General features: G+C 41.2%; 2 protein-coding genes across 3 annotated transcripts in view; one reads left to right on the top strand and one right to left on the bottom strand.

Moving 5' to 3' along the window:
- ddah1 (dimethylarginine dimethylaminohydrolase 1) overlaps positions 1 to 15,923 on the bottom strand; it is a 74,026-nt gene extending 58,103 nt beyond the window's left edge. The window contains exons 1-2 of one of the 2 annotated variants that reach the window (XM_051375722.1): positions 15,571 to 15,923; positions 8,686 to 9,012 (exon numbers count right to left, since the gene is read on the bottom strand). In XM_051375722.1, the coding sequence (XP_051231682.1) occupies positions 8,686 to 8,979 (294 nt within the window). In that variant the 5' untranslated portion in view covers positions 8,980 to 9,012; positions 15,571 to 15,923. The remainder of the gene's footprint in view (positions 1 to 8,685; positions 9,013 to 15,570) is intronic. The other variant, XM_051375724.1, reaches the window with a different exon arrangement.
- Positions 15,924 to 16,998: 1,075 nt separating this feature from the next.
- On the top strand, positions 16,999 to 19,813 carry ccn1 (cellular communication network factor 1). The gene is made up of 5 exons (XM_051377203.1): positions 16,999 to 17,264; positions 17,467 to 17,698; positions 18,022 to 18,366; positions 18,477 to 18,679; positions 18,796 to 19,813. The coding sequence occupies exons 1-5, from the start codon at positions 17,217 to 17,219 to the stop codon at positions 19,096 to 19,098; spliced, it is 1,131 nt and encodes a 376-aa protein (XP_051233163.1). The 5' UTR covers positions 16,999 to 17,216; the 3' UTR covers positions 19,099 to 19,813.
- Positions 19,814 to 20,462: the final 649 nt, after the last annotated feature.

Genomic DNA, 20,462 nt, shown 5'->3' with positions numbered 1-20,462 from the left:
AATTTATTTTTTAATTTCATTCATACAAATGTAATTTGTCTCTGGGAGCAACAACTCCCCAAAATCTATTGTGTTACCTCTCCGGTAACTAATGGATTTGGTTCAGACAGCAGACAAAAGTTAAACAGAAGGGAGAAAAAGAGGAACAACATTTTATTTAAAATTAACTTCTAACCTCAAACCTTCAAGTGAAAAAAGAGGTTTTGTCTCGGCTTATGCAGTGCCCTCTCCGACCTTATTTCTTTCTCAACACCACTGTGCCTGGCCCCACTTCCTGTGTCTTCCACTGCTCTGTCTCACATACCAAACCAGACATTCACACACCCACGGTGACGGCTCAGTGTGACCCGGTCATCCTGCGAGGCTGAGAGGAGTTCCTGTTCACGAGTGTGCCGCAGCTGTCTCACAGGCTGCTGTGTTGGTGGGGTTGCGGTGGGTGAACCCGTGGCCAACAGGCAGGGCCCAGGGTGACGGCAGGGTGGGGAGAGAGCTGTCTTGTCTATTCATGTTCTTTACACAAGACTTCCTGGTACACATGAGAGGCAAAGTTTGGGCACGTGTGAACACATTGTGATGATGCTAAAACGAGACCTGGAATGGGTCATGAATCCATAAAGTTTGTTTGTAAAGTCCTTCCTAAGTTAGCTTGTTTCATACAAGCGATTTACTAGGTCACGCTATTAAAACATATGACAGGTGGTGGCTAGTAAAGACTTAAGAATATGTAAATAAGTAGCTCCGAAACATCTGTAGCATCGTCCAGTCAAAAGGCAACAGTTACAATAGATCACGGCTAAAACAAGAGTTTTAGGGGGGAAAACAATAAAGTGTTAGCTAAACACAGCAAATGTATATATTTGCATACATGGAGAAATATGTGTTTTAGTTAGAGTGGGAAATATGTGATCACGTTAACCTTGCTAACATTATTTAGTCTAAGGATTTGGTGTAAAGTTTTGAGGTATACAGAAATATAATTTAAAGTTTACATCACTATTAAACAGCTTTTAATCAAGAGTCAGACATGTCAACCATATTCCATAAAATCTCTTTTCTTCTCAATGGGTCATACGATAATGTTTTTATAATATTAAAAACGCATTTTGACAATGTACGATCATTTTTAGCGAAGTTGAATACAGTTACACCTGGCAGTTACTGGGTGTGAATATCTAGTGACAAGAATCTCTACGTAAGAACTAAACATGCATCCTTTTAATGTTTCTCTTTAAACCCTGTTATTTAGTCGGGTGTAAGAATGTAAAAGTTAGAATAAAACAGTTAATATTCCTACTCAAAGTATGAGAAGCTAAGATGTCTGACTTACTGCTAAACAGTTTATAGTGGAATGCAAAGACCTCATTCACTGTTGGTTCCCAATGTGTTTTCAATGTGAGTACATTTTCATGCCAACAAAAGACATCTCGGCAGCACAGGAATGTACTGTCACTATTATCATATTACTGGAAACAAGAGTTATTTTCCTGTATTGACCTGTATTGCTCGGTCAGAGAGATTCTTACTTTTTCACTGGCGTCTATATTGTGGAGTGGTTGATTTGTGGGAATAATGAACACTGAATTTCAGGTTATTAAATATAAACGTAATCAGCTTAACCTGAGTAAGACCTTAGAAGACCTTATGATTTGTATGAAATTGAATCAGAGGCAGAGGATGAGAGAGGAAGCAGCACTGCGATGTTACGAACGAACACGCCAGACAAGGAGTCAGACAGACAAACAGTCAGACAGTGAGAGGAAGGGCAGGTTAAATGTGGTAGGAATGTGACAGACAGTTGGGGAAGGCACGTTGACCCCGGCCCACATGCTACTGGCGGGCTCCAGGTGTCTCACCCTCCTCTTGCGTTCACATGCGGATGTCAAGCCTCCCTGAAGGAAACCAGGTCGGTTCCGTTGGGGAAGTCATATAAGAGCTGGGAGGACGGCGAGGAATCTGCATCTGCACGCCGTCCAGTCAAAACAAGGCTTCTGTGCTGTCTGGTGTTAGTTTGGGGGCAGCTACACGAGGCATGACCAGAAAGGGGCCCACATGGACGTATAAACTGCAAGGTCTGAACCTAAATATTACGTCTATAAAAACATGACCTAAATACTGTGTCTGTGGAGCAGAATTTTCCATCCTGTCTCCAGACTTGAATTGACACCTAGGCCTTTTACACAGATTTTAGGACTTTTTAATGACCATTATTTTCCAGGCACAGTAAGCTTAACTTACAGTAACTGCTTACAGCAGTATACCATTATAAGATACACTAAGTATCAACTGGCTCTTCCAAAACAGATAATAGCTACACTTTAAGTCATCACAGTGTCTGAGCAGTCCCAGGAAACGGTGCTTTCATGGCGCATTTAAACTGAAGTTCATTCAGTTGATAAAGCTAAAAATCACACATCACAACCCTGATCACTCTGAACTCAGGCCTTTTTGGTTCAGTACAAACAGTGGTAATAATGTAAAAAGTGAGAGTGGAGTATCAGAGAGGGAGTTTCTTTTTAGGCAATTAAGTTTGTCTTCACTGTCAGACTGAGAGACTGCCAGTAGGATATATATATATTTAGGATATGAACACAGAGGAAAAAGTCATCCAACTGCAGCTACTGGAAGACAGCTGAAATTATATGAAGCAGTTTATCAGAGTTCCACAAAATCATGGCAGCTGGATTGAGAGTCGGGTCTGTTTTTGACCAACAATACTGCAAAAAGTAAAAGGCACTGCGCTTTACAGAAAACACTCACAGAAAACTCTTTCAGCTTGGCTAATTAACCTCTTGTAAATCTCATCCAAGCTTTTCACATGGACAGATATTTCAGGAAGCTTCCCGAAGTTTTAAGGTTTAATAAAAAAAAAGACAATCAAATGTTGCATTTGTGAAGTTGCTTCATCTTGTTGTTGCTGAGTATGCTGTGGAAATACTATCGATCCACTGGGTAATGACTGCAGCGACTGTAAAAAAAAAATAGATCTATTGAAGAGCTGAAGTTAGACGGAGTTGGCACCATCTGATAGATGGGTGCAAAGTCACCAACTTCATTGAAGTACGAGTAGAAGTAGTATTGACTGTAGGCAATTTGATGGGAATGCAATCACCCTTGTTAACCTGCCATCACCCCCTCTCTCCATCCCCTAGTAGCAGAGACAGTGCAGGGGCAGAGGGGTTGTTCAGTTGAATATGTTAGTCTAATCTGTTTGACTCATTGATCCTTTATCTGACTGATGTTTGTCAGAATCTATGGCCCCCGACCATGGCTCTGAACCATCAGTAGCCTAACTGCGCTGGGTATTGATAAATTCATAGCACTCTCCATGGTGCTGAAGCAAGAGACGGATTTGTAAATGCGCAGTTTTCTCTCAGTCCAGCCCTTCTGTCAGTTTTGTCTCAGATCTATAATATTGTCTAAACTATATAGCATAAATACTCAATTCTATACTATATTGTAGCCTATATACACCATAGAGTAGTGTCCCCTTTATGATCAGAGTGACAAGTAGAAATATTTAGTTGCGGATATATATATGTATATTGTATATATAAGAGAAAAGCCTTTGGTGCTGTTCTTTGCTCTTCTTTTGATTAAACAAATACTGATATATCTGATATAACTGATGCTTTTGTACGTATATGTTTGTATGCTTTGCCTTTTTCACTTTGATGCCTGCACTGCTAGACAGAAGAGAAAGAGGGCTAGGTGAACTGGCCATTTAACTGCCTGGTTTGAATGTGGAGGAGCAGCAGATTGACTGTGATTGCTCGGCTATTCAGTCTGTCACAGTGAGCGAACCCAGATATCCTGTGGAGAAAACTCATTTTGGCCTCTTGGGTCCAACACGCCTCTGTTCCAGTCACTGCCACAAGCTTGTAACCACAGTGAGAATGACGGTAAGCTTTGAATGTTGTTTTACGGCTCAGGCCACTCTCAGAAAACGGTAAAGAGGAACTGTAGCCTACTTATGATAGATTCACCTTCAGAAATACTAATATTTTAACATAGTACTAAAATCATATACACAATACATAATATTGAGAAGCTGGTTGTGCTACCTTTTTATATTTTTTTTACAAATCTGGATAGATCAATTCCTGTAGAGCTGTCTGTCTTGCTTTTAACTTCCCCTTGTGGTCTGGACAGGGACCAGACAGGGACAGAGTCAGAGACAAGGATTTGGACATGATTCCTCACTGGCTTCCCACCAACGAACCACCTAACTACCAATCACGTTACAAGGGTCCAAACTACACAAACTGTTACTTAGTGCCCTGATCTGTGTGCTACCTTAACTGACTCCAGCAACTGTCCCTTCAGTTCAGGCTGAACTTTTACCCTCTCACATATAAAAGTTGTAGAGACACCTGAACTCCTTTACCTGAGTTGGTGCTGAAAAACTATCAAAGTATGTAAGCAAGAGAAAACATGCGGGTTTTGATTGGCACAAGGAGCGCCAACAGTTCAAAACTTGCATCAGAGCACCTACAGAGAGCAGTGACGACACTCTGCAAAAACTCTTAAACGAGTGCAACAATAAAATTGACAGCGAACTCATCCACATCTGCAGTACGCTCACTTCCTTCCTACCACACATAAATACTTGAGGACATTTTTAATTGGAACATTAACAGGCTGCTTCATTCACTCTTCTTTAAATTTACAGATAAGTTATTCGGACAGTGAAGGTCACAGGAAGGAAGGTTCGGCAACATCTACTCTGCAACCAATGATTAAGGTCAGGAGGGTTGACAGAAAAACTCAAATGTCTTCAGTAAGCCAGGGACGTGTTTTCAAGTCAGTCATTGTGGGCATGCAGAACACATCCTGGTGAAACTTGCTGTCTGAAAACTCAGCAAGTACATCAAATGTTTGAAACTGACTGTGGGTCAGTACCTCTGCCCAACCACACTGCACAAGGTGGCTGTGTTCAATAAGAAAATGAACAACTACTAGCATATACTGTCAAATAAAAAACATAGAACTATACTTATGACCCTTGGGCAAATTAAATAAATTCAATTCAACATTACTTAGGAAATGTGGTCATGTCAGCCCTGAGAGAAAATTGGTTTTTATCTCAATTCTGAAAACATTACATTGAAATAATTGGTGGTACTGGTATTCTCTCTCAACACAAAGGCAAAAATAACTGCAGGTTCACTCATTTTTTATTATAATTCCTAAATTGGTTCACAATAAGTAAGAAAGTAAAGGTCATCTACATTCTTAGTGAACAGATTCAGCTTATCAGGCTAATGTTTAGTATTATGAAGTAATTAACTTTGGCTCCTTGTTGGAGTGATTTTAGACAATGCTGCAGTCTGCAGTGAACATTAATGCAGTCCCATTTCCCTTAATAATAAAGCTTTTAAGCCACAGCCTAATGGATACGATTCCTGCAACCTTCAAGAAATGTTTAGAAAGTTATTCCATTCAGCATTGACTTATGGAGTTAATAATGAACTCTACCATGCACACAATCAATTACAAAAACTGATGGCGTCATGCTTCAAAGACAGAGAGGAGAATATCAAATTGTGAGAACCAACTAGTTGCAGTGATTCTAAAGAACAATTAGAGGAACAGAAGAAAGGGGAACTCAAAGCAGACCTGATGGATGAGGCCAACAGACCAAAACTAAATCCCACAGCACTTAAAGCAGACTAAAGTGATAAACAGTAACAAGTGATTACTCCCAACTTAGATAAGAACACCTCTGAATTCCCACAATTCTCCTGCTGCATTGCACACCTGCACTCCACAGAATCTGATCCAAAGATTTTAAGGACTACTTTAGAACTTTTGTTTTCCCCTGACAGTCCAAAGGACCTGGACAAAGTCCAACTGGCAGCACATATAACCATCTCGGCTAATGATAAAGTAACCTGAATTTATGTTTATCTTCTAATCAAGATTAGAGATTCACCAGCATGCCCCTAGAGCACAATAATGTCTGCCTGACTCCAAACCAGCTTACAAAAAACGACAAGCATTGACAAGCCTGTACTTTTACTGTAACTGAAACTGACTGAATCTTGCCTCATACATCTTGGCAGTAAATTGACAGCAACAAATGGAAGACTGGAAATATGTGAATTGAGACAGAGAAGAGAGACATGGCCCTGGCAAACCATGCAGTAGATAGAAAAGCCATTCGCTGATAGTCACTCATTAATCTTTTAGGTTAGACACCCAGAATGTTTGCAGATTCTTCAGAGTAAAGTTTGATTCTCTTGACTCAGTCTAATGCTGAACTAGTGTGGTGGCAACGGAGCCTAATCTTCATGCAAAGCTGCTGAAACGTCAGAGATAATTATGCAATGAAAATCAACCCTAACCATTCAGTGAACCAGTAATTATTTCAATGCAGCGTGTCTGAACACTAGCAAGCAGAGCCTTCAAACATGACAGTATAATTGTAACTGACCAAGGAGACACGGGCAGGAAAAGCACTCATCATACAGGAAGTGATTGATCACATAATTGTAGTTAACTTCTACCTCCACAAGCAATAACATTTATTCTCAAGAGGGCTGATAAAAAGACAAAAAACTGCTGTTTCCCATTTTCCAGAATGTCTCCGGTCACAAGAGATACCTAATAATTACAGTACCATCTGTTCGTAGGTGAACAATGAGGCAGCGCTCACACATTATAATTGTACGCACTATTTTGAAACTTACAATAACATTAGCAAATTAAAAGCATTGTAATTATCTTGTGATGTGTTACACACCAGGGAGGTTCAGGCAAGCAGTTTGACTAGTGAAAAACATGCTCCCGGATTACTGATAGCTGCTTCTTATCTGTTGCCATGGCAGTTGTTGTAAACAGCAGGGTAGATAACAGTCTGGAGAAAACTTTTCAGAAAGTTTATACTCTGAGACATGTCATAAAAGCTGTAACACATAAATCTTGTACCTCATGCATCACCAGGGACAACATCTCAGGTTCTACAGCTCTAATAACTACAATGCTAAATAATGCGCTTATGATTCATTACACTGAATTCAATATGTGTTATGAGCAACACAACGAGAGTGGTTACAGCCATTAGTCTTCAGCTACATACAAAACAAATGAAACAACATGGACCGCAGTATTGATGACCATTATTAACAGCAAAATTATAGTCAATTCATTCACCCCCACGCTGCCAAATATCCCCAGCCGTAGAACAAAAGCCTTTATGCAGTTTTATGTGAAAATATAATTTGGTTGATTTTTCACATTGCATATTGCAGGCCAGCACTTTAACTCACACAAAGATATCACTTATGATTCTGAGATCACAAATGGCCAAGCATTCATTGGAATCCATCCGTGCTTTTACAGGCCTGCTTTTGCAAACATTTTATTTACGCTCTTGCACGTCAGACTTTGCCAATTTGTCATTCATCACAGCTGACATCTCCCATGAGCAGAATACGGGCGAGAAACCAAACCACTGCTATCTCTCTATGAAATATGAAAAATTTCACAATTTAAATGTGAGAAAGGGTTTTGGCAGAGTGCTGATGATGTGCGCACATGTGCATGCAAAAGCAACTTGCACCATGTTCGGCGAAAGATGAAATGTGTGTGGCTGAAGGGTAGCGGCTCCAAGCTTTTCAATCAATATCTCCAACGCCAGTGAGGCTGGGAGCCATTAGCACCAGTGAGCCAAGTGAAGTGACACTGATGTGAAATGACAGGGGCTTTCACAGAAGCCGTCCTACCGTTTCCCTCATTGTCATTCACACACTGCACATGCACGCGCGCACAGCTACCCTACATTGCAGCTACCCTCACCAGGCAACCGAGCACACTCGTACTGTTGTTTTGTTTCCAAAGAATCTCTACATTCATTCATTCATTTCAGCACTCATAAAGCCTCTCAGTTCCTAGAAGACATGTCTATATTATTTAGGTCTTGTCATCTTGTCATGATCCTAATCAGCCAATTACTGAGGGAGTTATGAAGTAAGATCTTCTAAGAAAGCTTTAAACATAACCCATGAATTATACTGGCAACCCGCATACATTATGAAGTGACAACTGACAATAAATAGTCCATAGAAAGAAAAAAGTGGACTGTTTGACTATGGCAATAAGAAAATCTATGGTGCAACACAAGCACATATTTTATAACAACAACAACAAAAAAAAAGCACTGTGGTGTTCCAAATGGGCGTTTCCTCATGCCCTAATCACCATATCCCTTTGTATCAGTGGTGCACAATATGGTTAAAATGTGATCTCGACATGGCACAGATGGTGATATGTACAGCTCACAGACACAGGCCTCCTGCAGGAGAAATCCTCTAAAAACTTAAGTTTCACACATTTTTTTTGCAAAAGATTTAATTCTGCATTTCACATCTGGAGTGAACGTTAATTGAGTTCATTATAAACTGAGCCAAGACTAAGAGGGGAAAATCTTGCTTTTACTCAAATCTGTGCTTATGTTTAACCCCCTCACTGCTAATAATCACCTACAGACTGTCACATGGATCAAGCACCTTCATAATAATCACTACAGCTGACTATTAATTGCATGCTAAGTTAGCACGTCAGGCAAATCGAAAAAAAAAGGGGGGGGGGGTACGCCTTCCTCTCCACTTTCACATCAAACTTTTTTTTTTTATTTTATTTTTTTTATTTTTTCGGCGTATCGAACATATGCCGACACTTGCCTACCTCTCTCCTCCTGCTCTCTGCCCCGGGTCTGGTGATGAGCGCCGTGTCACCGCACACCACGGCCGCGTCCTCCACGAACACGCAGTCCGGGAGCGACTCGTCCGCGGGGAGCTCGACCACCTCCAGCCCGAGCCTCGTCCCCAGGACCTCGACGTACGCCTCGTGCTCCCTCTGCGCCTTGGCCAGGTCCACCTCCGCCTGGCTGCTCCGGAGCGCTTCTTTGGCCAGGGACGCGGGGATTCCCCGGACGACGGCGTGGGTGTAGTGACCAAAACCTGCCATTAAACCAGCCATGTTTTGCTCTCCCTTCACTTGGCACGCTCAAATCTGAAAAAAAAAAAAAAAAAAAAAAGGACCGAAAAACACCCCAACAGACAACTCAGCGAATGAATGAGAGAAACTGCTATCAGTTAACTCGACGCTGCCTGCCTTGCTTGTTTGTTGCCTGTTAGTTTGTTGGCTTTGTATTCTTTATTTACAGTCGCCTGCTACATACACTGTCAGTCAGCCCTGCTCCGGTCTCCAGGCGAGCGACGGCGCTTCGGTGACGCGCACCGACCATCACGTGTAGCCTGCGAGTCTGTCAGCCGTCAGTGAGGCGTTCAGCCCCAACAAGTGACAGTCCGAAACACACTGAACCACACTGAACCACACTGAACCTATGGCTCAATCGATTTCACACTGCATCAACAGAGTAGAGCCTGCGAGTCAAACTCTTACAGGCTCTTTAAATGACGAGAGAAATCAACAGGATGTGCAGTTATGTGTCTCCATAGCACACTGCTTATTTCTGTAGTTGCTTATAGATAACACTTTATAATAAGGGGTTCAAATCATATACTTAAGTAAGGCTTAACTGAAGCACAACTAATGCATGACTCAGTGATTTAATGCAGACTGTATCATGGATTCCTGTTGCTCTCCATTAATAAATGCTCAATCCACTTTGACTTTATATATAAGTTCACTCTTAATATCAGTTATCAGTTAAGAATAAAATAGCTTCATGTTTCCATGAGAATAAATCCAATGATATGTTTGACACACTGTGGGTGGAACATAAGTATGATTTAACATCCCTTTATTAACAGCAAGCAACAGGAATTCATGATATATCCTGCATTTAATCACTGTGAATCGATTTATCAATAAATTTGAACAACAGGAAATTAATCATTAAACAATTATTTTGATCATCAATTAATAAATTCAGTCATTTTTCAAGCAAAAATAAAAAACACTACCTTGTTATGGCTCCCTTTCTTTGGCTTATGTGATAGTAAACTGAATATCTTTGGGTTTTAGACTGTTGGTTAGACAGAACAACTAATCTGAAGACCTCACATTGGGTTTTAAACACTTTTTTAGATCAAACAATTAGTTGATTTATCAAAAGGTATTATTTAGTTGCAGCCCTAGAATCAATAGTGACTGTAAGCTTTAGTGTTGTCTGTATTTGGACCACTGTAATATTCCTCCAGAAGATTTAGCTGCATAATAGTGAGACACTTTCTAGAATTAGGTTATTTTGAGTGCAAAAAGCAGTAAAGTGCAAGAATGTGCATATGTACAGGGATATATAAAAAAACATAACATTATAGATATATATAGGAAACTCTTCTGGTCATGTGAAAAGATTATATATGACATCTGAAGTATATATAGGTTATATATATTTGGGTTGCATCTTGGTTTGACAACAAAAGGAGCAACACTAATCAATGTCAGCTCCAACTAGTTCCCTGCAAAAAGGCAATAACTTAAAACAGTTGGAAACCTTCTACACTTAAACAATGAATGGACATAGTAAATGATATACTTGTAATGGGAAAACTAACGTTTCCCAGAGGAAAAAGAGGGAAACTTCCTAAAAAATGGGAGATCTTTACCACAAACGACAATGATGTTATCATATCTGGATCTTCATAAAGCTATAGACATACAGACAGTAGAATAAGAAATGTACACCCCACTCAATTCCCATGCATTTGTTAAAATACGTTTCAATAATTATAAACATAACGTAGAAAAGAAAGACTATAAGAGCACATTTCTATTCTTGAACCAGAAAATTTGGAGACATATGTCCACTTTTGGCAGACTTTATGAAATAATGTACACAAACTTCAAGGGCAAGGAATATATATCAAGGAGGATCTCTGCTTATCCAACAGTGTGAGAAGAGTGTGAAAGGAAGAGAAGTGTTGGTAAGTGTGTGTGCATGGGAGGAGGAAGGGAGGGAGTTATATTCCCTATGGTGCCATCTAAGGAAGGTTCTGGGCCCGGTGAAGCTGTCTGAATGGATGGAATGTTTCTTCAGACGTCCCAGAAGCACATTCTTCCACCGCGGGACCTCGGTTTGTCTTTTCTTGTTCCAAATTCACTCAATTATCCCCGACTGCTCTAAACATTCCAGGACATTCCAGGAGCCCCACATTCCTTTTTCCACTCCAGCCAGGATCGCCAACCACCACCACCCTCCTCCCGACACTAACACCTGCCCCCACCCAGACCTCTCCTTTTTTTCCATCATTCCTCATCATGGATGGACGTGGCCCAAGAAAAGACCCTCTCTTTTCTCCTTTCTCTCCATGCTGAGGAATTTGGGTTACTTTAGATGAAGGAAAGCCCTCATACTGTAGACACACCTGGCTGGTACATTGTGCGGCTATAAAAGAAATGAGTGAAAGCAGACACGATCCCCCAGCTGCGGATGAAGCGGCACCAAAAGCCGCACCTCTTATTTGTCTGGTATGATTGGACTCATGATGAGTTCCTAGTCGTCTAAAGTGACACAGTCATGCATGATTACACAGGTGTACAGTGCATATTTAACTCGAAGCGGTTTGGCACATTTATGAATCTCATTACCACGGAAAATAAAGCGATGAAATGATGAGATGAAATGATGAAATTGATGCTTATAGATGGAACCGATTGTATTTTCAGGCATTTCGATAGCAGCTACAAATGAGATAGATTGTTTATTCAGCTAAAAGATGACTCATGACATTCAACAGTAATGGAAAAGACTAATATTTATCATCATGTACTATCATTTTAAACTAGTTGGGCTATTTATGTGCACCTACGCCCACAACTGAGTGAAAGCAACATTTTAAATGGACTCTGGAGCTGTCAAAAGGCATTCTGGGAAATGCTTTGCAGTTAACAGGAAAATAGATACTATAAATACTAGTAGGTAGGTGAAACATACACTGCCCTGCTGCCATAAAACACTAAACTACACCGAATGTGTACAAATCCGCATCTGAAAATGGTTTAAAACAAATGCACTATTTACTCCTGTTGCTAATGCCAAATTTTCTTTGTTGGTTTTTGGTCTGTTCAGGATTGGTTGACAATAAGAAATTATAAAATATCTCCATCACTATCCTCTAAGTGCCGTATTTGTACAAGAAGCATCTAAAACTAGACAAAGCATGTTGAGCGAAAAGACCTGCCAAAAAAAGCTAATTACAACACTTTATCATTCAATAACTGAGCATCAGAGAGAGAATTTTCCCTAGAACATGTCTTTGCTATAATTAATTTGCACAGAAAAAACAGACAGGTTTCCACACAATTATAGCTGGTAATTACATTTTTTGTAATTTTTGGACAAAGACATATCCTCCCCTGATTTTTATGGTAGAGATTGGTATGTGAATGTTACTGTGTTGTCTTACTTTGCTTCCTCGCATCGCATTTCAACATCTAAAAACAGGTTGTGTTTGACATTAAAATGTGATATTGTGACATATCTTTACAGCCTCTAACTTTTCACCAGTCAGCAAATTATATCGCTTGTCTTGCTCTCTACCCTTCCGGCCGCTCAGGTTCACACCACAACAGCTGATTGGAGTCTATCTCAAATACACATCACGTTTGATACTAAGAAGAGACTAAAGACTTACTCAACGTTCAACAGGTTTTGTGTGCTATACAGTTAGCTTCACCACTCCACTATTGAAGCTCTTTACACATTCAGTGCAAGATGTGCATACTGCATGTTAACACAAGTGAGGGATACATGATATCTAGCTGACACAAGCACGTGTGTCCTTTAAAGTGGTCAAGAATGCAAAATGAGGAATATTATTTCTTGTTTTTACCAACACACAAATACATTTGATTGCACAGGATTTACTAGTTCTAACTAGCAACTTCTTAACTGGCAGTGGCGTGTTAAGTAGAATATCTTATTTACTGCACCTTTTTGAAACGTAACAATATTAGCGTTGCCTTACGTATTTTCCTGCACAGGGATCTTGCCATATCCCAGCACAGAGCTAGCTACAATCCTATTGAAGTGTATGATCAATAATATCACTAAAGACACTAATATGAGATAAACTACAGCCATGTATGCACAAGATCACAGATATAGGTGGACATCTGGCAGAATATTTCATAATTATTTGAAATAGTTTGAAGTAGGAATGTGCACTCTGCAGCTTTAAAGTCCCCCTCCACTCAGTAATACGTTTTTCTTCCTGTTCCTACAGTTGGATGTTTGAGCTTCACTGTGCAGAATGATGTATGAGCAGAGTTTGACACTAAAAGGATGTTTTCACATTCATCTGCCGAAAGTGGAAAGTTTCTGTGTGCTCACTGAAAATCAGACTTGAAGGGGCGGGGCCTACAAGCATAATATGTGACATCACAAATGGTTTGGAAGCAAATCCTGGTCCAATATTCAACTTCCCAAAGTGTGATGTAGAGACTTGAAGCCACCAGTTCACATATACTGAGAGTGGACTCCACAGTGAAGTAGTAGGAGACATATTGTGTCCAGCCGGAAAACTTAATAAAAAATGCTTTTTCAGATTCTGACATTTTTAACTGGGGGAAGAAATCAAACAATAAAAGATATGAAGAAACAACAAGATTATGAAATAACCATCCTCAAGGCCTTTTCATTTAATTATGTAAAGATAACAAAGATAAAATCATCAATCAAATCAAACATCACACAAGTCAAGCCTGGACCGCACCTTTTTTATATTTAAATAAATCAGTTAAATCTACAAAAGTTACATAAACAATTCCAATTAAATTGTTCTGCCTTCAGCCTTTTCAGATCCATATTTCTACAGTACTTGACTCAGTATTTTAAACTGTTGGCCTCATCTCTGCCCCCGCTCACACGAAAACGACCCATAACTCAGCAGACTTCCTGCTGCTCCATGTGCGGACAGAGAAAGGAAGTGTTGCTAGTACACACTGCATACCAGTTATGACATTTATCTTGAATATACTACAATGGAATCTGTTGTTCAAACATGACGGGGCTGTGCTTTTTCTGTTCCATCAGTCACTTAGACATAAATGGGGAGGCTAAGGGCTGCTCGCCACTGACTTCCTGAGAACCAAATCAGAGAGCTGCTGTCTCTACCACTCTGATTTTTTCCTGGTGGGAACTGACAATGGGTTTCCATTACACTGAGCCACAAAACGACAAAACACACAATCTCTCAAACTTTGGTGAACAATGAAATCGCTTAAGCATCCCAGCTGTGTGATGTGGAGCTGCTCAGATAACCGTGCAACAGAGCTGTGAGCATAATCCAGTGATAACTTCTGAAAAAGACAGTTCATTTTCGTTGGGCAAAGAGTGTGTGAGGTATGGGAGTTTGATGGGGGTTCTCAGACTGCCTTAGTGGAAACTATTATGCCGTGGCAATTGCAATACGGAGACGCATGTCCAGCTATTGGAATATTTCCTGAACTGAATGGGTAATTAAGGAATGAAGATTACTGTAATGTTATTCTCCAATGACGTACAATGACAACACTGTTTCCTATCGCCGTAACACACAGGGAGAAGCACACATGGAGCCATACATGCGCACGTAGACTCACATACAGTATGCACATACACAGTTGAGAGACTTTAAGTCAACATAACAGGGGACAGTCAAACAAAACATGACATAAGTCCAGAGACATTACAGACATTATAGGGATATTCCGGCAATTTATTATTGCTTCTGAGAGACATTCAAAATCGATGGCAGACCTTTCTTGGCTTGTATGGGTCATGTTCCAAAAATGACATTTTCCCATAATGCAACCACTAGGATGTTTTCATTAAAGCATCGCTGCCTGGTAAACGTCGATGTACACAGTTTGTAACACAGGCTTTCTGTCAATATATTTGTCTCCAAGCCCAAACCAAGATGATGACATTATCAGGGTTATTTTTCAAAGCTCCCCCCAGAGCCACAGAAAACATTTTACAGCTGTTTTCACAGACTGAGTTGTACTCGCTGTGATGAGTAAACTGATGCTGATGTGTAAAATCAATGAGGTGCACCTTTAAACTCCTAAATTTGAGATTTACATAGGGAAACAGACACACACATTAGCATCATAGGGCTTACACACAAGAAAGCATTGCACATGTGCTCATACAGACACACCCCCTATCCAAATAGGCTGCACACACCTCCAGTCCAAATACTCAGGTTATGGGTCGGTTCAGTGTAACCATATAAATATCATATTAGTAATTACTGAGATTTGGACATCGGTCATTCTTTAAATAAAAATAAAAAAACATACCCTCCACAGCCCAAGTACCACAAGTCCGCCTGGAGACCCCTACTGCCCAGGCTACTTTAAGTTTAAAAAGGTTCAGTATTCAATGTCAACCAGCCCACGTCGGTAACGCAGCGACCCGCAAAAAAATCACTATCAGGAGTTATTTACTGTTGCGGAGTGAATAGGATCCTTTCAGAATACATTCTAGCTGCTATGACTCGTATTGATATACCGAGGGTACGGTGATGATTCGGGCTTTTTAAAAAGCTGATTCACAGCTCGTCAAAGTCAACTAAAGTCCGCAGAACAAACAGAAAAGCAAAAGAAGTAGAAACTCACCGGAGAAGTTCTCCAGCCGTCTGGCTCAGTGCTGCTGTCTCAGTATATCGTCATGTTAAAGCTACACAAGAGGTTAGAAGGGGGAGAGAAGTGAAATGTCCGATCCTTATAAACACAAATAAACACTCTGCCCTCATGCAAAATGTCCTCTTTGGAATCTGCCAGCCGTTCGTGGCAATAATAATGGCTTTATGTTGCGTCTTTACGCACTTCGTTTCCATCTGGTGAACGTTTTTCATCAATCGGAATCATTTGAAAACTTCGGTGGAAGGGACTTATTGAGACCCCCTGATGTAAAAAAGTAGAGACCAAGTATTTGTCTCCCCCCACCAACACCACAACATCTCTTGTGGAAAATTGGATCACTTTACCTACAACGGGACCCACTTCCCCCCCAGAAACGTGATGGACAGATTGCGTGAAAAGTCAAATTGCCTCAAGGAATGTATGCGAAGGAATTTCCCTGCATGAAGAACATATTTAACAAGCCTTTAAGCTGTCAGGAATGCTTTGTGGTCTGTTGGCCAAAGGGAGAGAAATATGTTAATAATGTAAGCTACTGCCATACCAAATATGGCAATATTGTTACGTCTGAGCTCTGGTGCGCATCTGGAAACGCTTAGCTCCTCTGAATAAAGGCACTGGAAAGCCAGAAATAGACGCTGTTAAACGTATTTCTGCCCACACCTTTAGACTCACAGAGAAAAACCTACAGCTATTTTAAACGTGGCCACTGCAACATGCTATAAAAATGTATTTAACAATATGCTTTGATCAGCAGAAACTGTACTGACGCAAAAATGACGAGTAGCACAATATTCCTACGGGTACACTGTATAACTGATACTGAAATCACTTTAAAGTGAACTTATAACACTTTTTCTACAACCTTAGATATTACTTTAGGATGTGATCTAGCATTTATGTGATATTTTATATCATAAGACACCAGTTGCAAGCAGCTTTAAAGCTTTTTAACCTCTCCACTGCACTGAACCCAAGAAGTTATAAATATCAGATGATCTCTTTCACTCATAATGTATGTATGTATGAAATGAAAAGTAGGGGGGAAATAACCCCTGAATTATCTAATGACAGAAAAAAAGGGAGAGTAGAGCCCCTAAAGCCCACTACCTTTAGAGAAAAGTCCAACTGAACTTGAGTTGATAGATGTGAGAAGCGAGCAGAGGAAGAAAATGAAAGGGGGGATAAACAAGAAGGGAAAAATGTGAGACGGAAAAGTGTGTTCAGATGGGATCCAGGGGGGAAAAATCCATCTGAGAAAGAAAAAAGAGAAAGGTTTAGACAGGGTGGAGCTTAGGTCTTGGATGGAAAATGCGCCGAGAAACATTCCTGGCATAGTTTGGGAACAGTTCAGCAGGCAGCCCAGGAACGACGTCAGCTTCCCACTATGGTATAAAAGTCCGGAGGTGGCCGGACCTCAGCAGACTGCAACCGCTTTACCGAAAGCTTCATCTACTCTAAAGGAGCCTCTAACACTAGAGACTATAGACACCAGCAAACAAGAGAGACAGACGACTGAGTGAGGGAATACTTAAGGACTCCTCCGAAGACAGACTATACTTACTTTTCATAAAACTGGGAACAGGATTCCTCTTGAACACACGGAAGAAAATTTATCCAAGATGCTGACCCTTACTGTTGTCCTTATCTGCCTTGGAAGCCTCAACTTGGTGAGTTATTGTTCCCTTACAGTCTGACAGAGAAAAGTTCCAGCAGTTATAACTTTCTGTATTCAGCCTAAGGAGAGGGACATAAGTGTGTGTCTTGCGACGGGATGAAATGCTGAGAGATTTGATATACGTTTTGGGACTTTCTGTGTGCCATGACTTCAAAAGTTTCAGTCTTTAATAGATTCTGTTGTTGGCTGTATAGGTCTTCTCCTCCTCGTCCTCCTCCTGCCCCTCCATGTGTGATTGTCCGCTGGAGATGCCCAAGTGCGCACCCGGGGTGAGCGTCGTCCTGGACGGCTGTGGCTGCTGCAAAGTTTGCGCCAGGCAGCTGAACGAGGACTGCAGCCTGACCGAGCCTTGTGACCACACTAAAGGGCTGGAGTGTAACTGTGGGGGCAGCTTTGCTGCTGCTACTACTCGTGGCATCTGCCGAGGTATGTATAAAGACCATTCAGCTCCAGATGTGCATGCTTTTGAATTAGTCTGAAGTAGTTTTTTCTTAAATAAGGGGCTTTAATTCAGGAGTATGGGGACCTGTGTGATTTCAGCACTGTGGAATGCAGATAGAAGGAAACTTAGACTAAACCTCAGAGTACAGACAGCCCACTGTGGAGGGAAAAGACTCCTCAGGCAGCCTGAAGAATTTCACAGTTTAACTGATCCTTACCTGGCAGCCATGTGATGTCTTCAGCAGACTTCTCTGAGCAGAGCAGGAAAGAATAACATTCCTTTCCTCCTGTTTTTTCTCCCGCTGCAGCCAAGTCAGAGGGCAGACCATGCGAGTACAACAGCAGGATCTACCAGAACGGAGAGAGTTTCCAGCCCAACTGTAAACACCAATGCACATGCATTGATGGGGCAGTGGGATGTGTCCCGCTGTGCCCGCAGGAGCTCTCCCTGCCCAACCTGGGCTGTGCCAACCCCAGACTGGTCAAGGTAGCAGGCCAGTGCTGCGAGGAGTGGGTGTGTGATGATGGCAAGCAGACAGACATCCTGGAGAAGATCTTTGGCAAAGACATGCTGACTGATGAGTTGGAAAGAGACCTCACCAACAGGAACGAGCTCATTGCTATTGTCAAGGGAGGACTCAAGTCTCTAGCTGGTAAGAAAGTTGTCTTTCATCCTGGAAATTCTTTGTTTTTCTTCTGGATTCTTTAAATATGTAGAATTCTAAGATGCTAATGTTTTTTTTATTTCTTCTTTTCATGGCAGCATTCAGACCACAGCCTGAAGTCCACATGTTTGACAATCAGAAGTGCATCGTCCAAACCACACCCTGGTCCCAGTGCTCCAAGAGCTGTGGAACAGGCATCTCCACCAGAGTCACCAACAACAACAGCGAGTGCAAGCTGGTCAAAGAGACAAGAATCTGTGAAGTGCGGCCATGCACCCAGTCACCTTACTCCAGTCTGAAGGTAAGCCTGAGCCACCATGACTGTGTGATGGAAGCATGCATGATACTGAAAATGCTTCACTGCTGGGCCTGAGTACACAACTAATCTCCATCTCCATCTTGTTTATTCCTCTGCAGAAAGGAAAGAAGTGCAGCAGAACCAAGAAGTCCAGCCAGCCAGTGAAGTTCACTTACGCCGGCTGCTCCAGCCTGAAGAAGTACAGGCCCAAGTACTGTGGAGCCTGCATGGACGGCCGCTGCTGCAGCCCCCATGACACCAGAACCATCCGCGTCAAGTTCCGCTGCGAGGACGGCGAGACCTTCAACAAGAACATCATGATGATCGAGTCCTGCAAGTGCACTTACAACTGTCCTCATGCCAACGAAGCCTCCTATCCCTTCTACCGCCTCTCCAACGACATCCACAAGTTCAGAGACTGATTGGTGAAGAACGTCCAAACCCCTCAGCAAGAGAAAGAGATCATCAGCAGTACTGGCAGCCAATGGCAGTCCAGTTGAATGCAGGGGTGTAAATAGACTACAAATCAACTACCAGCTTCTTGTTGTAACTAGATTCCCAAGGAATTGTGGGCTTACATCATGAGGACTCAATGAAGTGCACTGTTTGCTGTGACTACATCAGCATTCTTAACTAAGAACTGCTTCATATTAATGGAGCATCCAAGTAGCTTCGTTATGGAGCAAGATGTAATTAATATTTGTACATTTATGCTAGTCGCTGATATCAATTCACTGTGTATATTTTGATCCTTTACATCAGACATGACACAGACTGTAGACTTGTGTGTGTATATGTAGATATGCACACGCGCAACTTCAATTAGCATACCATCCTGTATCTTAAGAACAAGACACCGAAATGTAACCTCTGGACTTGTTTAACAAGTGTGTGGTTTCATTCCTTCCTGACGTGGGCATTATTGTTCATGTTTTGTGGCAGCTATTGAACTCCCTTCATGAAAAAGACAAAGCGAAACATGTCAAAGGATGAATGAATGTTTTTATTATTGTTATTAATATTATTTATCAAAAATGTAGCTACTTTATTTGGATATTATGTGTCATACTGGAATAAATTGTAAAATGATTTAATTTTATATGCTACAAATAAAACTGATTTATTTATGAAATATGACACTGCCTGAGTTCAGTCTGTTCAAACTACACTGCAGGACGGTACAAACAAAGTACAGTCCTCACATTTGCGGGGCTGGGTAAGGGTATTTAAACTCACTATTTCCAGAGAAAATCCTGCTGTTATATCATTCTGTAGACCCAACAGATTCTCAGACAGACACCGAGCAGGGTCAGTCTGTTCTTATATAACACAACCTTGGACACTCTCTTTCCTGACTTTCTGTGCTTTGGAATGTCATTCTGCAGCAAGCTAGCTTGCTTTCATTTGATCTGGCTAAGCCATACACTTGACTGATTCTGAGAGGGGGGAAAAAAAGATTAAGTCCACGAGTAGCAATGAGTATGGGAGTATGCCAAGAATCTTAAGTGCTGCTCTGAATGGGCTGGGATTAGACACCATGCAAGAAGGACAATGACTATTATTGTATACAATGGGCTGTATACAAAGAATGCATTCCCAGGGAAGATTTTTTTCACACAGCAAAATAGCACTACCAAATTGACCTAATTCATTAGCAGTTGCCTTTAAAAGTGAATTAGTTGCATTGGCCTCTGTTGGCTCTTAAACTGCAGGGGTCTGCTAAACAGTTGTAAACAGCCTTGCGAAGTAGGGAGGGCTCAAGTCTCCCTTCCAGGTTTCAGTTTAA

Source organism: Dicentrarchus labrax, unplaced genomic scaffold (genome assembly GCF_905237075.1).
Source record: "Dicentrarchus labrax unplaced genomic scaffold, dlabrax2021, whole genome shotgun sequence".
NCBI lineage: Eukaryota > Metazoa > Chordata > Actinopteri > Moronidae > Dicentrarchus > Dicentrarchus labrax.
This window is presented reverse-complemented; position numbering and strand designations above follow the sequence as displayed.

Excerpts from the sequence above, each read along its gene's own strand:
- ccn1 (XM_051377203.1), top strand. The coding sequence starts at position 17,217 with ATGCTGACCCTTACTGTTGTCCTTATCTGCCTTGGAAGCCTCAACTTG. Across the intron at positions 17,265-17,466 it reads GCCTTGGAAGCCTCAACTTG|GTCTTCTCCTCCTCGTCCTC; the intron begins GTGAGTTATTGT and ends TTGGCTGTATAG. Across the intron at positions 18,680-18,795 it reads CACCTTACTCCAGTCTGAAG|AAAGGAAAGAAGTGCAGCAG; the intron begins GTAAGCCTGAGC and ends ATTCCTCTGCAG.